This window comes from Coffea arabica, chromosome 4c (genome assembly GCF_036785885.1).
Source record: "Coffea arabica cultivar ET-39 chromosome 4c, Coffea Arabica ET-39 HiFi, whole genome shotgun sequence".
Lineage (NCBI taxonomy): Eukaryota > Viridiplantae > Streptophyta > Magnoliopsida > Gentianales > Rubiaceae > Coffea > Coffea arabica.
The window spans coordinates 1574644-1589529 of record NC_092316.1 but is presented as its reverse complement, the minus strand read 5'-3'; the positions used below and the strand labels follow the sequence as shown (position 1 = coordinate 1589529).

The 14886-nt window shown below is 38.5% G+C and overlaps 2 protein-coding genes across 2 annotated transcripts; both read left to right on the top strand.

Annotated features, from left to right (window-relative positions):
• The first annotated feature begins 417 nt into the window (after window positions 1-417).
• On the top strand, window positions 418-7628 carry LOC113741256 (beta-galactosidase). The gene is made up of 19 exons (XM_027268753.2): window positions 418-959; window positions 1134-1229; window positions 1327-1439; window positions 1537-1603; window positions 1707-1799; window positions 1927-2070; window positions 2601-2689; window positions 2780-2885; window positions 2981-3068; window positions 3816-3934; window positions 4020-4184; window positions 4333-4505; window positions 4611-4720; window positions 5093-5202; window positions 5423-5533; window positions 5674-5784; window positions 6016-6221; window positions 6340-6676; window positions 6991-7628. Exons 1-19 carry the CDS (start codon window positions 777-779, stop codon window positions 7099-7101), a joined length of 2532 nt encoding a protein of 843 aa, XP_027124554.2. The 5' UTR covers window positions 418-776; the 3' UTR covers window positions 7102-7628.
• Window positions 7629-9550: 1922 nt separating this feature from the next.
• LOC140005083 (uncharacterized) lies at window positions 9551-13726 on the top strand. The gene is made up of 7 exons (XM_072045258.1): window positions 9551-10369; window positions 11302-11354; window positions 11746-11833; window positions 11923-12021; window positions 12727-12854; window positions 12934-13034; window positions 13403-13726. Exons 1-6 carry the CDS (start codon window positions 9920-9922, stop codon window positions 12986-12988), a joined length of 873 nt encoding a protein of 290 aa, XP_071901359.1. The 5' UTR covers window positions 9551-9919; the 3' UTR covers window positions 12989-13034; window positions 13403-13726.
• The last annotated feature ends 1160 nt before the right edge of the window (window positions 13727-14886 follow it).

Here is a 14886-nt window from a genome sequence, read left to right as displayed (position 1 = left end):
CCCGCTAGCAGAGCTTTAATCAAACGCGTTAAAAAAAAAGAAAATTTTTTTAATTAGCTTTTCAGTAATTCGCTTTTCAGCAGACAGCAGAAAAGCCCTTTTAAATCTAAAAAATCAAAATTTAAAGTAATCTTACAAAGCATCAATCTTCTTAAATGCTCATATAATCTTCTTAAACGATGAAGGAAGTACCCTCACTTAAAAAAAAAATAATAATAATAATAAAAAACGGATGAGAGTTGAGACACCGCGTAACTATTACCAGTGAGGAAAGTCCAAAATGGTATGGTAATGAGTGGGGTCCAAAGTCCTGAAAATGGGACCGAATGTCACTTTCAAACGAGGTCCAATTTTTGCGTTTAAAAGCAGCTGCAAAGCACCCCATCTTCTCAAGTTGTATGCTACCTTAGTCCACAATTTATCACACTTCACTGACCACTCCTGTACTACTGGGGACTATCATCTGCAAATAGCAACTCTCTACCTATGCAAACTATTATATCTATCACACTACTAGTAATAGAGAAAAATTCAGACAAGAAAAACAGCTGTTTTCTCTTTGACTCATTTCTTCTGTTTTTTTTTTTTTTTTGTGTTTTTCTCCGCCCTCTCTCCAATAAAGGAAGTACTAGTATAGAATAAAGTGCGAGGTGGGAAAAGGGCTAAAGGGCCAAACAAAGGGCTGAGTGCTTTGCTTTGAGATTGTAAAGGTACAAGCTTGAGGTACAAGGGGGAAGGAAAAGATTTAACGGAGGGGTTTTAGTTAATGCCTAGAAATGATTTTCTCCAAGGTTGCTGTAATGTGGAAAGTTTTGGCCTTGCTGGTGCTGGTGTTATTGGGTTCATGGGTTTCTTGTGGAACAGCTTCTGTTTCCTATGACAATACGGCTATTATTGTTAATGGCCAAAGGAGGATTCTTATATCTGGATCCATTCATTATCCTAGAAGCACTCCTGAGGTATATTTACCTCAAATGTACTTCATCCCCATTGCTTATTTGCCTCTTTCTTTTCTATTTTTCTTTTTCTTTTTTTCTTTTGGGTGCCCTCTTTACCAATTGCTCTCTTCGGCATTTCTTACTGAACTCTGCAATGAAGTTCGGTTTTTTATCCTTGGTTTTGGGTTATGGTAGATGTGGCCGGATCTTATTCAGAAGGCAAAAGAGGGAGGCTTGGACGTGATCGAAACTTATGTTTTCTGGAATGGACATGAACCTCAACCTGGCAAAGTAATTGATGAACTGGGTGTATTTTTTCCCCTTTACTTTTTTTTCTCTAATACTTCTTGGATATATATACTAAAGTTTTTGTATTTTACTTTTGTAGTATTACTTTGAGGGTAGATATGATCTGGTTAAATTTGTCAACCTGGTGAAGGAAGCAGGGCTTTATGTTAATCTCAGAATTGGTCCTTATGTCTGTGCTGAATGGAACTTTGGGTAATCTTTAAGTAATGCAGTTTCCAGAAGTAGAAAATTCCTGCTTTTTGAGAAGTGTTTATGGTCTGAGTCACTTTTTTCTTGAATAAATTTTCAGGGGTTTTCCAGTTTGGTTAAAGTATGTTCCGGGCATTAGCTTTAGAACAAACAACGGTCCTTTCAAGGTCAGGCAAATAAGTTTGTAGGATATTAATTTCCTTTACTGTCATATTGCATTGACATGATTCGATTCTAACTAATTTTGGTGTCTATGATTCTGCAACAAAGGCCGCAATGCAAAAATTCACGACCAACATTGTGAATATGATGAAAGCCGAGAGGTTATATGAACCTCAGGGTGGTCCAATAATCCTATCGCAGGTAGTAATTTCCTTCGGTTTATTCATGTCCAGTTTCATTTTTTCTTTCTGGTATCTGGAATATTTGAAGTGTGGAAAATAAGGAAGTGAACTGAAAAAGGTAGGCTTTTTTTGGAATAATTTTGCAGGTTGAGAACGAATATGGGCCTATGGAGTATGAATTAGGTGCCCCTGGTCGAGCTTATACGGAATGGGCAGCCAAAATGGCTGTGGATCTAGGCACTGGTGTCCCTTGGGTCATGTGCAAGCAAGATGACGCACCTGATCCTGTTGTGAGTAACCTTGCCCCATCGCCCCACCCACCTTTTTCTTTTTTGCATTTTGATTAATCTTAGAGTACTTGCAATGCTCTTATTCTAGTTCTTTATGGCTGTCATGCCATGTTCCCCCATAGTATAGTGGGGTTTCTGGAACCCAGTGTTTTGTCCATTTTGTGACCCAAAAAGAGATTGAATTGTTGGAGCCCCTGCACATGGGTTTTTTCTTCTCAATCCTATCTGTCAAATTTGTCTTGATTAAATTATGGTTGGATCTTAAATTCTATTGGGACTGAGTCGCTGATTGACGTCGCAGTTCCTTCCTTGACTACATATATACTCCCATTTTCAACGTTCAACACTGATTCCTGATGTTCAGCTACAAAATACTTCCAATTGAATAGTTGTGGTTGTTGTTATTTATCGAACTTCTTCGGTTTTATCTCAAGAGGATTCCTTCTTTACCGATTATTAGTCTTTGCAACTACGGTTATTTTTTTTCTTCTAAGCGTCTGTTTTTGCATGTCTATTTTACTTCTGCCCAGATAAATACATGCAATGGCTTCTACTGCGACTACTTCTCCCCAAATAAGGCTTATAAACCCAAGATTTGGACGGAAGCTTGGACTGGCTGGTGAGTTATTGCTTTTTGGTAGGTAGTTTCACATAATTCTTGGAGTTTTATAACAGGAAAGTGACTCTATTTTTATCTGTTCTTTTGCAGGTTTACTGAATTCGGAGGTGCGCAACCTTACCGTCCTGCTGAAGACTTGGCATTTTCTGTTGCAAAATTTATTCAAAAAGGGGGTTCCTTTATTAATTATTACATGGTAAAGTTTAATGTTTTAAAAATTATTCTTGTGAAAATTCCTACTAAATTACTCGAAGTTGTGATTGTCTTCTTATTTTCCTGTCTTTGTGGCAGTATCATGGAGGAACAAACTTTGGCAGGACAGCTGGTGGACCATTTATTGCCACTAGCTATGATTATGATGCTCCTCTTGATGAATATGGTATGTAGACTGCAGCAGCTCCTAAACTCATGTCCTAAGCTTGCAGTATTCACCTCATGTCATCGAGATGCTAATGTTTTCTATATGAGTTTGAATTTTAGCGGGAAACTAGCTTTTGGGTTGGCATTTGTTTTTATAGTGGCCATACTTGTCAGCCCCTAAGAAGCCTCAGTCTGCCATGTCATTTAAACTGGACATGTGCGTCATTTTACTAAGAGTGAAGTGCAAGTCTTGACTTTACTTTCTGTTTGTCTTAAATGTATTTTTGACCCTTAGTGTCTTCCTAATAGTGCATTGTGATGGTTGACCTTGTTTTTATTTGAGAAAAGACATGTACCCTTTCCTTATCATTTGATGTCTGAGGAAATCTAAATGTCAAAGCCGGTCTATTGACTTTTTTGTGTCCAATGGTGCAGTCTGATAATTGACTTATTTGTTTAAGAAGACCACTAGGATCCTGTCCTTATCTTCGATGTCTGATGAAATCTTATTGTAAAAGCTGATTTAAACTATCCAAAGGAGTGACAAATCCTATGTTCATCCTGCTATATGGATCTGTACTGTCTAACACTGGCAATAAATTAAGCTTTCTTTGCTTTCTGAATCTGATATTTTGTTCTCTGGATGATTCTTCCTAGCTAAAATGATCCTTTGTCAGTATCAAGTGCATGGGGACAGTTAAAAGCCTAATGAGCTTTGGATTACTCAGCTCAAATCAAACTGATGAAAGTTTCTGTTTTCTTCCAGGACTATTACGGCAACCAAAATGGGGTCATCTTAAGGATTTACATAGAGCACTAAAGCTCTGCGAACCAGCACTAGTATCTGGAAATCCCACTGTGACGCCTCTTGGAAATTATCAAGAGGTTTCAATTACTTTTATTCTCTTACATTTGCTACTATTACAAATTGAGTTAAACTGTTTTTCTTACTTTCAGTTTTGCATTACAGGCTCATGTCTTTAAATCAAAATCTGGAGCTTGTGCAGCATTTCTCGCCAACTACAACTCTCAATCTTTTGCAAGGGTTGCTTTTGGCAATATGCACTACAACCTGCCTCCCTGGTCTATCAGCATCCTTCCTGACTGCAAGAACACTGTGTATAATACTGCAAGGGTGAGGAAGAGAAACTGTTATTGAACTTTAATGTCTTTTATCTTATTGCTGACTGTAGATTATCACAACTACGTTACGGGTTTGTGTCCCTTGTGAAAAGACCTCTTCACTACGTAATCTTGACATCAGACTGATTTTTCATGGCAAGGTTGGTGCTCAAAGTGCACAGATGAAAATGAATCCTGTTATTAAGGGCTTTTCTTGGGAGTCATACAATGAAGAAACAGCATCAAATGAAGACAACGCGTTTACAGTTTCTGGGTTGTTGGAGCAGATAAATGTCACCAGAGATAATTCAGACTATTTGTGGTATTCAACAGAGTAGGTGCTTCTTTCTGTTGATTTTTACTCTCATACAGCTATACTGATACGCTGACTTTGTGATTATTCATTTTGAGGTTTAACTCCTATGTTTCTGTTATTCAGAGTGAGAATTTACCACACCGAAGGATTTCTAAAAGGCGGAAAATGGCCTGTTCTTACAGTTATGTCAGCCGGTCATGCTTTGCATGTCTTCATCAATGGTCAGCTATCAGGTGTGCAACAAGACATTGAACATCATTGAATGTTTTGTTTTCTATGCAAGTTATGTGGTGGCTAGTTGTCTAATTGACTATTTCTTTAGAGTGATATGTCAAGGTGAAACTTGAGTCAATAAAATGTTATCAGTATATAGATCAAAGATATATGTTCCCTTAAGTTGCATGGAGACAATATTCTGCTGTTTTATTGATTTTGAACTTGATTTCTTCACCCTTAGAGTTAGGAGATTATATCAGCAAAGTTGTCCCCATATCCTGTTAAGTTGAAGATAGTCATGTCTTCTTTCGTCCGGCTTTAGTTCCCATAACAGGTGGAAATTTGATAATCATGATGGTTTGTTGATGTCTGTGTTCAAACATTGGCAGGAACTACATATGGTAGTCTGGAAAACCCGAAAATAACTTTCAGTCAAGGTGTAAATCTGAGGGCTGGAGTTAACAAGATTTCACTCCTAAGTATTGCTGTCGGTCTCCCGGTTTGTCTCTCTCTTTCTCTCTCTCACACACACACACTCTTTCACACATAGACGTTTTAAAGTTCTTTTGCATTTGATGTAGCCATGCATGATATTATCTATCTTGAGCAATTTGAATAAAGCATGTACTGCATGGTTGTCATGGCATGCTTTTAAAAACCTTGCCCAATATGAGTTTGAAATTTGCTTATTCTGCTTTATTGTTCATGTATGGGCTCAGAATGTTGGTCCCCATTTTGAAACATGGAATGCTGGTATTCTTGGGCCCGTTTCACTTTATGGTCTTAATGAGGGGAGAAGAGATCTAACGTGGCAGAAATGGTCTTATAAGGTCAGTTTTTGAATCAAAATGATTATTTGATACCTGATCATTGAGTGGCTGTCGATTCACCTGATGGTCTTAATAAAGCACTGTCAATTCACGTGATGGTCTTAATAAATAACTGGCAGTTCACTTGGTGCTTTAATCAGGTTGGTCTGAAGGGAGAAGCCTTGAGTCTACATTCCCTTAGCGGGAGCTCTGCTGTAGAGTGGGGTGAAGGTTCTTTTGTTGCTGAGAGGCAGCCACTTACCTGGTACAAGGTATTCTACATCCTTTAATGTTTTGGAAGATGGGAGGGCTAATAGCGCACCAAGGATGTCTAATATCTTCTGTTCAAGTGCTTACTCCTACTATTAGAAATATTTTGCAACTATTGTTCGTCTTTCTGTTCAATTCCTTGCTCTTGGCATAAGGAAAACACTTTGGCAGGGGAATATCTCAAGGTTGATAACAATCATAATGTTTTTGTATCTTTTTCTTTGCAATTGCAGACTACTTTCAGTGCTCCATCCGGAAATGAACCTTTGGCTTTAGATATGAGTGCCATGAGCAAAGGTCAAGTGTGGATAAATGGTCAGAGCATTGGAAGGTATTATCCTGCATATAAAGCTTCTGGTAATTGTGGTGCCTGCAGTTATGCTGGGTCATTTAATGAGAAAAAATGCCTCAGTAATTGTGGGGAGGCCTCACAAAAATGGTAAGCCAGCAACCAACTTGCTCTCCTTTCTATGCTCCTTTTCCATTCTCTCTCTCTCTCTCTCTCTAGTGTTCCACCGTATTATGCAGTGGACTGACAGAACTCGGGTTATTTTCAGGTATCACGTCCCTCGCTCCTGGTTATATCCAACTGGAAACTTGTTAGTTGTATTTGAAGAATGGGGAGGAAATCCATATGGCATATCTTTGGTAAAACGAGAAGTATCGAGCGTATGCGCAGATATTTATGAATGGCAACCAACATTAGTAAATTGGCAGTTGCAGTCATCAGGTAAAGTCAGCAAACCCTTGAGGCCAAAAGCCCATCTCTCATGTGCTCCTGGTCAAAGAATATCATCGATCAAATTTGCTAGCTTTGGGACGCCTGAAGGGACTTGTGGAAACTTCCGTCAGGGAGGCTGTCATGCTTTCCATTCTTATGATGCTTTTGAAACGGTAATCACAATTCAGAATTTCTGAATTAAGCTCTGCTATTCTTTTCTTGTATGTTAGTCAAATAGTTCAAGTTTACAACCTTACCTGGCATTCAACATTGGACTTTTTTTTTTTTTTTCTTCTTTTTCAATAATTTTATTCCAGTCAACATAGCATGTCGTCTTCCGGACAATAATTTCAGCATTTCGTTTTGTTTCGCAGTTCAACGTAATATATGAAGAAATGGCTTCATTTAGTAACTAATTATGAATGCATGTATATGTTTTTCTAATATTTGTTCTTTTTTTAAAAAAAAAAAAAAAAAATTTTTGCAGTATTGCATTGGGCAGCAAACATGCTCGGTCACAGTAGCACCTGCGCTTTTTGGTGGCGATCCGTGTCCAAATGTGATGAAGAAACTTTCTGTCGAGGCGGTTTGCAGTTGAGATGATCTTCTTATTTGCAGTGGCACAGCAGCTATGGACTTGGATCCAAGATACTCTTTACTTTCGGTATGATTTTTCAGATATTTTAAGCTATGGCACATCCAATTCTTGCACTACGACTCCTCCTTTTTTCGGCTTTGCTGGGGTGAAGTTGTAAAGATAGGCAACACACCGTCGGTCCAAAGCTCTTACACCGTGAAGAAGAAGAAGAAGGTTTTAAGAATTTCAATGTATATAGAGTAGTAGCTATTATCCTTCTAGTTCTGGCCTGCAAGTGTACAAGAGTTAAGAGTTGGAAGGATATGTTTAGAAGGCACATCGAGACGATTCTAGTTGAGTCCATGTGCAACTGTACTAGTAGTCCTAGATTATGTAAGCTTTTGGCTTTCAGGGATTCCAGCATCATCATCGTATTTTACATGTAAAAAGATAAAGAAAAAAGCAGCCATCTCATTGCTTTGCCATTGTAGCAATAACACAAACAATTATTCTTCTTCCTTTCATCTCAATAAATGGAGTATTCAAGACGGATCTTGTACGAGAAGATGAGTAAACCCTCTTTTATCTTTTAGATACATAAACTAAGAAAGTTGCAGAGAAGGCTATTTTATTTGGGCATGAAACTGGCATCAGGACGGCTGAATCAAGTTAAACAAGAAAGAAAGGGAGAAAGAGTAGCGTCGTCAAATTTCTGCCCCTGCTGGGGTAAAGGATGGCTCTAAGCTGTCATATCATGAAATGGAAAGGCAAATTTTCAATTAAAGCCCTACAGATTGCAACAACTGGTGCGCGTCTCTATCTATCTATTCTAGAGAAATTACGACGTCTTGCTAGTATCAAAATTGGACTCTGCTTTCCCCAGTGGGTTGGGTTCATGCATCATTGCAAGTGATAAATAAAGATGTATGTTGCCCTCTGAAATCAAAGTGGATGCTCGAGTGCGCATTTTAGAAATTATTCCAAACCCATTCCTCCTCCTCCCCCCCCCCCCCCCCCCCCCCAAAAAAAAGAATGCTAATAACTAACTACCGGAAGAATCCAAATCAAAAAGGAAAGAGTAGTTGAATTGAATGATGAAATGTGCCACTGATCTTATGCTAGCTGACTGCGATGCTTTCCTTTCCTTGCTCAATTTTGCTTGAGTAAGAGTGAAGCAGTTGTTTGGACTAAACCTGTAGCTTTATATGTCAATTAGCGAGTACAAGTACATCGATCCCAATTCCACCCTGTAGAAGATGGGAAAATAACCATAATCTGAATTTCCTCTACTCAAAAAGGGAAGATGACTAGACTGAAAAAACAGCCAAGTTCCCCATTGCTCCATGTGGACGCTCACCTCGGCTTTCTCGGCTCGACTCATCGCTGAGATGACCGATCCAACACGTTTTAGGTCGAGGTGATCACTTCGGCTATCTTGGTGTTTATTCTCATCTTTGCCCTCTCGAGATGAGTTCACCTCAGTCGATTGGGTCTGTCTGGTTACTTGGCGTCTGATACTTACAAGCTTGACTAGTGTCAGATTAGTTGATATGACTGTTACCGCTGTTATACCCAGACCTACCTCTGACACCGCCATCATAAGCTGATTCCTTGCAGGTAACAAATAGTAGGTTCCACCATTCCTCGTCAGTTTTCTTACTATAAATACTCCCCTCCCTTTGTGGAGAGAGAGAGAGAGAGAGAGAGAGAGAGAGAGAGAGAGAGAGAGAGAGAGAGAGAGAGAGGATTTTGGCTTTAATTTCTCTCTTGCTCATAACTTTAGTCCAACTAGTGTTGCTTTTACTCTTGATTTCTTACATAATTGATTTTAGCATCGGAGCTAGATCGAGAGACAACACTCTGATTATATCTTTATCTTGACAGGTGTGCTTGTACTGTAGACTCGGTTCATCAGTTCGGAAATCACCTCGTCACTCGAGAAATACAACTACACCAATTTATGGTTAAAAAAATGGTGATTTTGTGATCCTAATAATAAATGTCTTTAACATGAAAAGGTTCTCTATCCTCATTTAACCAACCCCTGTTGGGAGGAGGGAATATCAAAATCACCATGTATTTTTAAACAGTCGCATTTTATCCTCGTCACAAATGATTCTTGATCGGTAGATTATTCCAACCTCACCCAGATTTCAATCCACTTGCACAGCTCACTTGCTGGTCATAGCATACGCACTTGGCTTCTTCGCGGTTGATCCCTTCTCTATTTTCCTACCATGCATGTTTGGATACATAACACGTGTAGTAGGACGGCAAGTCCTACAGTACACTACCAAGTCAAAAGAACAATGGAAGGTGATGCAATGGTAACAAATTCCTTAAATTACACGACGAATCAAACAGATTCACTCAATCCCTGGTCACTCAGTCTGTTAGTCAGTCGACTCTTCTTGCGTAGATTTATCTGATAAGGAGGCCGGGGGGGGGAACTTGATCTCTCTCCGCCCCTGGCTCCCCGCTCCTCAGTACAAATCCACAAGTAAAAGTCGTCCCATTAAAGTCAAGCATATTCCAAATCATTCTGCAAATGCCGCGTTGTACGTTCCGTTCCCATATCCATATCGCCGCGTTCTCTCACTGTAGTGTCGACTCTCTTTCTCCCTTTCTCTCCCTCTGCTCTAACAGCTCTCTCGCTCTCCATCCCATATTCCCATCTGCAGCTATTCTCATCTAACCATGCTTATTGTTTCAGTGCTATTTATCGTTACTCTCTCCCTCTTTTCTTTTTCGATTTTCACTGTCTCTAGAAAATCCACTCACCCCATACCATCAATCCTTCGTAAGAAACAAACCCAACAATGTTCTTCTTTACACAAGAATGACGAGGACAGAAATAGATGCTCCGACGATAAAGCCCAGGTGGGAGGAAAGCGGGCAATTGGATCCGTCTCGACCGGGCCTTCGATTCTCCGTGGGCTATTGCCTCCTGATTCACCCAAATGGGATGAGCCGTTTAAAGATGAGGGCCCGGATAATAAAAATGGGTCGGTGCTCGACGGAGGCCGGGTTGGGGATGAAGATGAAAGAAGAGGAGGAGGAGGAGGAGACAAAGAAGAAGAGGAAGAAACGGGCCAAGAAGAAGAGACCCGACCCTAGTAGTGCGTGTGGAGGAGCTGGGGAACACGACAGGAAGAAGGATAACAAGAAAGAAGAGCTGGTTTGTTTGTATCCATTTACGACCTCGTCTAGCGCAGTTCAGAGGAAGCTCAAGCAAAACTATGACCAGCTTGCCAAGTCCCATGAATCCAACGCCTTGACTCTTGCTCAGGTTTTCTTTTCTTTTCTTTTTTTTTAAATGAATTTCAGCTCGCCACTAATTCAGTCTTGTTGTGAATACTCACGAAGAAAGATTGGTCATTTCTTTTTCCAGACTGATGTATCTTCCCCATTGTATGGAATTAAACTTTATCACATTGCATTGCTGATGAATAATTTTGTCTCTTTCTACATTATGTGAACGAAGTGACCGTTATTGAACTGTTGTATGCATCTTTCTCTAAAATGTCAATGAAACCCAATGGCTGAGGAATATTTGTTTTGGCTTTACTGAACTTGGAACTCCGTTTTGGGGTTGGTGAATGTATTTAATTTAAACAAATACGTGACTTTCTTGGTTGATCATTATCACGAGCTAGGAGCTAGCAATCTGATTTTCTAGCATGCTTCTGTTGAGCTTTCTAAACCATTATGAGGAGGTAAAGCTAAAAGTTTTTGGAATTAATACTCAGGCCGTTATGATTTATTGTCGGGGTGGTTCATTGAAGCCCTAAGCCAGTTTTAATGCAGTAATAAACATACAATTGCTCGAATGTATGTCAACTTTATTGGTTTTAAAGCTTCACAACAACTTCATTATGTCTGTGTAGCCCACCTCAATTATATCCACCTTGCATCATATGGTAGCATTAGCTGCCTTGGGTGTCACATTAGAACAAGTTGTGAGTATTTTGCAGGTAGAAGCATGCAGCATCCATTGGTAAAAATGCATGGTGCTCAATTAACACAGTGCAAATTCCATAAAATTGCGTGGTCGCGGCTTTTCATGTTTTATTAGCATAATACTCTACTCTGACGTAAATTACCACAATGTGAAAGTTATCTTTGTTTCCTCAAGTACCTCTTTTCCTTCTATACATGAGTTGCTCACAGGTCTCAGCTATTTGAACTAATTAAGATTTGCTTTATTATTATGTTATGCAGGTTGGGCAGTTTGTTAATTGCTTGGTTGAGGCAAAGAAAGAGCTAAAACATAGGTACTTTGTTTTGAAGTTTGAATCAAGTAACAACCTGCGGATCACTAGATTTGTTTTGCCCAAACTTCTACTCTTGTATCTATAAATGTGTGTTTTCTAGTCTTTTTTTTTTCTGCTAGGGTTAATAAGGATCAGTAAATTTTACAATACAAAGGACAAAGGACAAGGATCCCCAACGCTGTGAGACAATCTGATAGCAGCAGTTTACCCCCAATTTTCTGATAGTCTGATACTAAAGAAAAAGAGTTCATTTATGCTATGGCGAGCTTCAGATCTCTAGGTTCATTAAAAAATGTAGAGAGTTTGAGAACAAGTTTTATGTTGTAAATGCACTTGATACAAAGATATAAAATTATTGACTCTTGAATGGCTGCTTCAATCTTATGAGCAGATCAGAGGTCATCCAACGTAAATTTACGATTACAAAGGCTTTACTGCTGAAGGCTGACAGGTCTTCATTTGACCGCTTGCATCAACAGGTTCGTGCTTGGAGTGATTTCTCATGTCTGAGAAATACCTTTTTCATCTTTTCATGTTGCTAATGCAATGTATCCTTGGGTTTATGAAGATTTACAAGCTAGAGTTAGAGCAAAGACGATTGGAAGAGGATGCTGTTGTATATAATTGGCTCCAACAACAATTGAAGGTCTCCTCAGCTTACAAGAAGGTATGTTAATATTTTGATCTTGGCTCAAACTTGCACAGAGATAATCAAGTTGCCACAAATCAGAGTACAAAGAATAATTCTCTCCAACAACCATAAATCGGTTTTTGAAATCTGAAGCAAAAATCAGACTACAAAGCCATTATTGCCTTGAAGGTTTTCAGCGGCTAAAATTACTTACATATATCCGTCTGCAAAATCTTAACTATGAAGAAGGCAGCAAGAGAGCCTATACTATTTCAGTTGGAGCCAGAAGTTAAGAATCAGAATATCATGATCAAGGATGAAACAAGTCACAAAGACCCCAACTAAAACTATTACGCGGCAATCAATCTATGCTGGAGATTATGACTAGTCCCAAATTACAACAAAAGGAGCTGATCTGGTCTCACAATATCTTTCAAAAGTTTTCTTCCAGAACCGTATGAAACTGATGTATATGTTGGGTATGCCAGATTGAGGAGAACCCACAGGTCCAGGATGCAGGAGCACTAGAAACAACCAATTTTTCGCACTAAAGTCAATAGTTGAGCAAGAATATCATATGATCAAGAAAAACAATTGTACAGAGATGCTTGGCTCTGAAAATTTTTGTTCCTTTATTGAGCATGTGCATCAGCCTCTTTTGTTGCTTGGTCATATTAATGGCTCTTCATGCTTTTTTTTGTTGAAGACCTAACCATCTCTTCCTGGACGTTTGTATTGAAGCTACTTGAAATTGGTGCCCGCATGGAAGCGGAAGACAAACATCGCGAGCAAGTGGAGAGAACAGATGATGAGTTTGCGGATATTTCATTTGAAGAGTTATTAGCGCAAGAAAAGAAAGATGCCTTTTGGTTGGTCTCTATTCTCATATTTCAACCATTGTTTCGTTTCAGCAGGTTGATGCTAACGTTGAGATTCTTCTACATGCAGGCAGAGGAATGGCAAAAGTCGATCCTGCTCAATTTCAGGACAACGTTTTTGCTAACTACTTTATTGTTTCACTTTTAACTACGTGTAATCCACTGCTGCAGGTTTGTTTTCTTTTTATTTTATTTTTTAATAGCTGCCGGTGCTTCTCTGTGGTTATTTCAATTGAGGTTAAAATGAAATCCCAATTTTAAGCTAGGAAGCTAATCCGTCCTGCATAAAGCAAAACTATATTTTGGCATACGCTTTTTGCGGTTCTCTCTCTAACCATGATGTCCGGTTTTGATTCTTTTCTTTGATTTATCTTCTTATGGTTCCCTGGAGCCAAAAGAGTGCTGTAAATTGTTGCTTTTCTTTTTTCATATCAGATAAGATATATTTAGATATATTTTGACGCTAGGGATTTTTTGTGATAGATATATATGATGTAACCTAACCGGTTGGCTGAGAGATTTTAAATCGAATCCTACAGGTCCCTTGCCTTTTATGGGCTGTGAAAGATCCATCTGCCAATCGAAGGGCCATAAACAAGAACCTGTTCCATAGCTCTTACGCTTTTGTATCATTGACTTTGGAGTAGGATGCCGGTGAGCCAAGCCGTTTGCGAGCAGTCAAACATTCGACTCGAACTTGGTCGACTTCGAGTTAGAACTACTCATTTTAGGTCTCAAGTCAAGTTTGAGCTTCCTAATGTGCTGCTTGAGTGTTAGACAAGCCTAATTGAATAGTTCTATCATTAATGTAATATATTTATTTTAATTACGAAATAACCATTATAAATTTATGTTTTAACAAACTTTGAGTTTTTTTGTTCGAGGACTCGAACTCGATGAGGCTTGAGAGCAGGATCTAATCGTATCGAGTCCAGTCGAGCTACTAGTTCTCTTGCTCGATCGAGTCAAACTCGAGTAGTTTGAAAATTCATCAAGTTTGAGCTCGAATACAGTGCTACTCAAACTTGATTCAACTCGCCATTATCCCTATTTTGGAGTTAGGATTTGGGGTCTTCACATTCGAGTGTGTTTGATAGTAAATTATTTGAGATAAGTTTGTGAAGAAATATTGTATAGCATTTTTTTAATATCATATATGCGAGATAAAAAGGTGATTGAAAAATATATTCACGATGCAAGCAAGTCAGTGTGGGTAAATAATAAAGTAGAAATAAAACGTGTAATCCAAACACACCTGCAAGCTCACAAAAAAGGTGTCATGCATGAATAGAATGGAAAAATCATAGTGGCACATGTCATGTCCGTATTAATGGGAAGGGAACTAGGTGACTCTCTTTGAGTCGCCTAATAAAATGAATTTGGAGTCACCTAATAAAATCAATTTGGCAACTATTTTCAAAATCAACACTGTATTTAAAATTCACTTGAGTTAATTATATATAAATTTTGTTACAAATTTAGCTGATTTTTACCGTTCAAATGTTTCATGTAAATTCAGCACTAAAATATTTCTAAAAGAATATCAATTTTTAGTATATTTGATATATGGATAAGAAAAAGGTAACGATGCAATCGAATGATTCTATAAAATTATAAAATATTTAGATCTAAATAAATGGAGAAAAATTCGATGAACAAAATCCTAACCCATGAGAATGTTATTGTAGACTTGTTTTGAATTTTTCATATCATTGTGGAACTTTTTATTATCGATAACCAACCTAAAATACCACATAAAGCTATGAAATCATGACTAGGTATAAAACCAAAAATTACAGTAAAGGAATCCAATCTGCTATCTAAAACACCCCACTTAGAAAATTAATGGACGGGTGACAATCCAATCTCACTTCTAAGAGAGGAAAAGGAAAAAGGGGCAAAAATAATGTTTCTTTGGGCGTTTCAAAATCTTAATAAATAAAAAAAAAGAGGGTAAAAATTGGCTCCCGACTGGAAAGCGGCCGAATCCAGAGAGTCGTTGGCGTACAACACAGCATGGCCC

What these genes read in the sequence shown, in the direction of transcription:
- LOC113741256 (XM_027268753.2), top strand. Translation starts at nt 777, where the DNA reads ATGATTTTCTCCAAGGTTGCTGTAATGTGGAAAGTTTTGGCCTTGCTG. An exon ending in AGCCACTTACCTGGTACAAG is followed by an intron (nt 5,785 to 6,015) that starts GTATTCTACATC and finishes TTGCAATTGCAG; the next exon opens with ACTACTTTCAGTGCTCCATC. An exon ending in GGGGAGGCCTCACAAAAATG is followed by an intron (nt 6,222 to 6,339) that starts GTAAGCCAGCAA and finishes GGTTATTTTCAG; the next exon opens with GTATCACGTCCCTCGCTCCT.
- LOC140005083 (XM_072045258.1), top strand. Translation starts at nt 9,920, where the DNA reads ATGACGAGGACAGAAATAGATGCTCCGACGATAAAGCCCAGGTGGGAG. An exon ending in AAGAAAGAGCTAAAACATAG is followed by an intron (nt 11,355 to 11,745) that starts GTACTTTGTTTT and finishes TCTTATGAGCAG; the next exon opens with ATCAGAGGTCATCCAACGTA. An exon ending in TTGACCGCTTGCATCAACAG is followed by an intron (nt 11,834 to 11,922) that starts GTTCGTGCTTGG and finishes GGGTTTATGAAG; the next exon opens with ATTTACAAGCTAGAGTTAGA.